General features: G+C 40.0%; 1 protein-coding gene across 1 annotated transcript in view; it reads right to left on the bottom strand.

Moving 5' to 3' along the window:
• tctn1 (tectonic family member 1) overlaps positions 1–2,770 on the bottom strand; it is an 8,050-nt gene extending 5,280 nt beyond the window's left edge. Inside the window, exons 1-4 of the mRNA XM_005749141.2 lie at positions 2,450–2,770; positions 1,393–1,510; positions 391–524; positions 23–220 (exon numbers count right to left, since the gene is read on the bottom strand). Coding sequence (XP_005749198.1) covers positions 23–220; positions 391–524; positions 1,393–1,510; positions 2,450–2,723 — 724 coding nt within the window. The 5' untranslated portion in view covers positions 2,724–2,770. The remainder of the gene's footprint in view (positions 1–22; positions 221–390; positions 525–1,392; positions 1,511–2,449) is intronic.
• Positions 2,771–4,679: the final 1,909 nt, after the last annotated feature.

Below are 4,679 nucleotides of genomic sequence, written 5' to 3' on the forward strand. Positions count from 1 at the left end.
ATGTGGACAAACGTACACTTACTGATACTACATGAGCTATAAGCAGTGACTCCTTTCAAACAGAGGCTCACCTGGTATCCGCCCGAGGTCTGGAGGTTTACAGAGGACGCCTGCTTAACTTTCTCTAAACCGAAAATATAGCTGGTGAATTGTTTAAAGAGCGACACAAAGTTGCTGTCAGTTGGCAGAGCGGGAGAGGGATATGACAGTCCATCAACTCCTGCAGATAAAAAGAAACTAGCTGAGATTGTCATTAAGGAAGCTATTATACATAATATTGTAAAGAACACACTGTTAAATTTGCCTTTTTTAACTTTACCAAACTTATGTGCAAATGGTTTCTTGAAGCGTTTACTCTAACACTCCATAAAAGCCCATTTGCTGACTTACGGTTTTGTGACTGGATGCAGAAGATGTCGTAGTTGGTCTCCTTCTGAACAGATGATTGCAGCTCTGAATAACCGTCTGCTGCTCTCCTTAAAGAATACAATGCCACATCATGGCTGCACATCTGCTTGCTGCCACTGCAAAGTGATGAAAGACAAAGAAGGAGCTTATTGCTATGGACATGCAGACAAATGCAGATGTTTTGCTGAATTGTTTGCTCTACTGGGAAACATTTTTATGGATTTCATCTTTTAGCAAGAGAAGACCAAGTGTTGCCATTTGTTTACTGTTGCTTTGATCAGGTCAGTGCAGTGTGCATGAACATTTCCACAGTCAGCTGTCCATCAGTAGGACAACAAGCATACAAACCGCTGAATGTTTTCACTCAGTAATAACATTTCTTAAAAGTCTTAAACTGTTAGGTTGATGGTCAGTTTGGGGGATTAATGGTTCTTCTATGAGTCACATTTATGAGTTTTTCTGTAGCTGAAGTTAACCCTCACTAACAAACAGTTGTTTTAATTGAGTGGTTTTTTAGTCCTATTAAAGGAAGTGCATTAGGCTATGGAAAGGAAGCAGGGCTAAAATTGGATGTGTTCGGACTATTTAATATTTGAGGGCACGTGTGCATGTGAACTGTTTTTTACAATTTGGCCAAAGCAGCCAACATTTTCCTCAGTGAACTCAGGTGGAGTGATGTTTTTCTAGCATGGACGACAGCAACACACACGATCAAAGCCACCACAAAGCCAATAATTGTCCTTTATTAAACCACTTGTTTAACAAGCTGAAACTTAAAGAAATGCTTACTTTGCTCCTGTTTGCACCAACCACTATTTTTTAATATAAAATACAGCAATACCACACACTGGCACATAAAAACATTCTAACAAAATCTATTTATTATACCGCACAGAGCCAAGAGGAGAAAAATCTATTCTTGTGAACTGACACTGCAGCCCATTAGTAGAAAAAGAGAAGATTTTCAGCTGGACTTCTACATACCTCACAGTGGGATAAGAGCAACTGGTGAACAGAGGCACATCCCCACTACACACTCTGTCACAACAGCAGTTGATGTCACACACATCCATCTGCTCATCGCAGGGACATAACCTGTCAGCTGACACACACACAAACACACACAGGTCAGATAGTTCATATTTTCTAGATGACGAACAGTCTTAATGCATTCAGTACATTACAAATGGTACAAATATAAAACGGCAGTTGTGTGTACAACTAGGTTTAATGTTCAAGCCATTAATAAACACACGAGGCAACATATTAGGAAAACTTTTAAGCATAATATAGTTCATTTTGTCCACACCCTATCTGATCAAATTTTAATTCATGCTAAACACATAAATAAAAATAAATAAAACTGATATCACAGGAGAGGATCGGGAATGAGCTTCAACTGGAGCTCTTACTCTGACTAACTGTGAACAACTGGGACTTGGCTTCTGACAAGTTCAATAATTATTTAGAAAATATGTACTAAATGCAGAGAGGTTAAAGGACACTGTAAAGGAGGGTAAAACATTTTGGGAAGAGGTAACATGTCAGAATATTATTTCAAAATCAATTGAACTACTTTGGAGTTCAGAATGGATCTTATTAAAAATAAAGAAACAGAAAAATCTCAGAATGTGTACGTTATGTAGAAGTAATGTCAGAGCAGTCGTATTATTCATGCACAGGTCTGTGTGTCAGCGCATGTGCACGCTCTCCTTAAACGAAGAGTCTGTATATACCTGGCATTATGAGCATCCCAGGTTTTTATCTATCCGAAAAACATAAAATACCACAAGGTCAGATCAAACGCCACGTTAAAATATCTTCATTTAACATTTTCCTTACTACCTCCGAGAGAACAGATATCCTAGCCACAGTTGTACAATGGGTATGGGTTTAATTTGAATGTGTCCACATCTCTGAAAGTAGCTGGCAAACTGAATTACCTAAAAGCTATTTTGGTGGACAAAGAAAAACAGTGAACATGTGCTAAAAACGGGGGGACTGGGGTAGAAACTGGGGTTAAATCACAGCGACAGGTTACCACTGGTGAGAGGAGTGGGTAGGTGCCCGGAGACTGGCAGGGGCACGGCCGGTAGGTTCGGCATCTCGGTGCTGTAGCTCGGAGCTGTGGTCGTGCTCTCGGACGCTGGAGGCTGTGTACGCGCATAACTCTCAGTAACATTATAAATAAGATTGTAGGCATCAAACGCCGTCGTATTAAAGTCGCTCTCTGTTGTGTTTACAGTAACGACAGTAAGCAAGAGAAATAAATAGAAGAACTCTGGATCACACTTGACTACAGTTGTGACCGCCATGGATATTTACTCGTTGCTATGGTTCTTCTTCTTCTGTTGCTGCTGCTTCTTCTTCTATGGCCCTTAATGGCGGGTGGCAAACCAATTGTAAGTAATTTACCGCCACCTAGTGGGTACTGTACGGGTTTCCGCCCGCATTACCGCCACCTTTCATCGGTGTACAGATCTGCCAAATGTTTGGTTGAATTGATGGTGGAATTATCAACGTTTGACAGCTGAGTCCGGTGAGAGGATGAACTGAAATCACTGTGCAAACACACATTTATAATTATTTATTTTATTTATAGTTAGCAACTGTTATGACTGCTACAACGTTAACCCATTTTTGTGAAGCTAAGTCAGTTCCAATGGTCAGTTCCCTTCTCATCATCCAACTGACACCAGTGTTTCCAAATAAATGTAGTTAATGGGTATTAACTAGGAAGTTGTGATTCACTACATCTATCTGACAGCAACAGTTCACTAACTAAATTAGGTCATCCTGGGACTAAAACCAGGATGCTGGTCTGAGTGTCATCATTGTCCAGACAGGACTCCAGTTCTTCTGCCAAAAGCCAGTACACCTTGCTGCTTCCCAAGGTTTGACTTGTAACTCCAGGCTAACAGGCCTGGCCAAAGAGCAATCCATGTTTGTCCAGGACTGCTTATTTTTGGTATTTGGGTATATTTAACCTGGTCCTCATATCTGAAGGCTGCTCCCCTGCCCCCCAATGTGCCACTTGGGAACCTGGTAGATGGGTGTGGTTTCTCCACCCTAAAATCGAAACTATAAAGTGTTTTCAGTTTCAAGTCGGATCCCCTGATCTCCTCTGATATGATGGTCCTATAACATTGCTCCAGACTCTGTGAGAGATGTATAATCAGAGTAATGAAGTAATCAATCATCAGACCTTCACAATGACCAACTTAAACCAAGCTGACAGGGTTTGAAATTTGTTGCAGTGCAGATTAAAGGAAAGGTTGCTGAAACTGTGAGTATTGCCTTAAGGGTGTTGAAAATGCCCTAAACCAAACTTGTAACAGGTCTAAAGGAAACTTTTTAATAGGAAAAAGAAGAAATAAAAATAACTTATTAGTCTGTTGTAATGACATCACCATTAAACCATCGAAGAGTTCAAATTATATTTTAGTGGTAGATTAAAAAATGTTTCAAAATTCAGTGACTGAAGTCCATTTCTTCAGTGCGTCTTTACTTTTGAGCCTCTTCTTCACCAAAACTTCTCCATCAAACCAGGAAATAAAGTTTGCTTGGTCAGATTACGAGCTTAAATCACCTTTCCATCCACAAGATGGCGACACAGAACAACAAAACACAAGTTTCAGTGTCCTGCACAGCGGGCATTTGGAAAGGACAGAAACAACAGAACGAAGGAATATGAGAGAAATAATATTATCATTAATTATTAATATCTTATGAATATTGTCATTATTTATAGAATGATAACACAATATTAGTACATGGGAATACTAATACTGTCTCCTCACCTAAACAGAAGAATTAGTATAGTCGGAGTGGAATTCAGCAGGTGGGGGAAGCTCGGTTGTGCTGACTCAGCACAAAAGAAACAAAATGACAACAAACAAAAATTTCTATTGAGAGCTGAAGTCGATTTTCTTTGCACACAGGCCAGCTGTGACCAGCAAGCCTGTGCTTACGCTCCTCTGAAGTTCACTGGTCTTCGTGGATTTGCACAGCTGAATTCAACAAGATGTAAGCAGATGTTTTATGGGATATCTTGGCTTTCCCACACTGGCACTAAAGTGCTCATATTGTATTTATACTAGCCAGTATCCAGTTGCCATAATGGTGGAATCTAATAAAAGAATCTCATCATCATCAGCTTGAATCCAAAGTTTAAATGAAGCTGTGCCACTCTAACCTAACTCTGACCATGAACACCACAACCACCCAGCACCAAGCCAACAGTGTTTTACTATAAATTTAAAGGAAAGCTA

Source organism: Pundamilia nyererei, unplaced genomic scaffold (genome assembly GCF_000239375.1).
Source record: "Pundamilia nyererei isolate P.nyererei 1_Seehausen unplaced genomic scaffold, PunNye1.0 scaffold00237, whole genome shotgun sequence".
NCBI lineage: Eukaryota > Metazoa > Chordata > Actinopteri > Cichliformes > Cichlidae > Pundamilia > Pundamilia nyererei.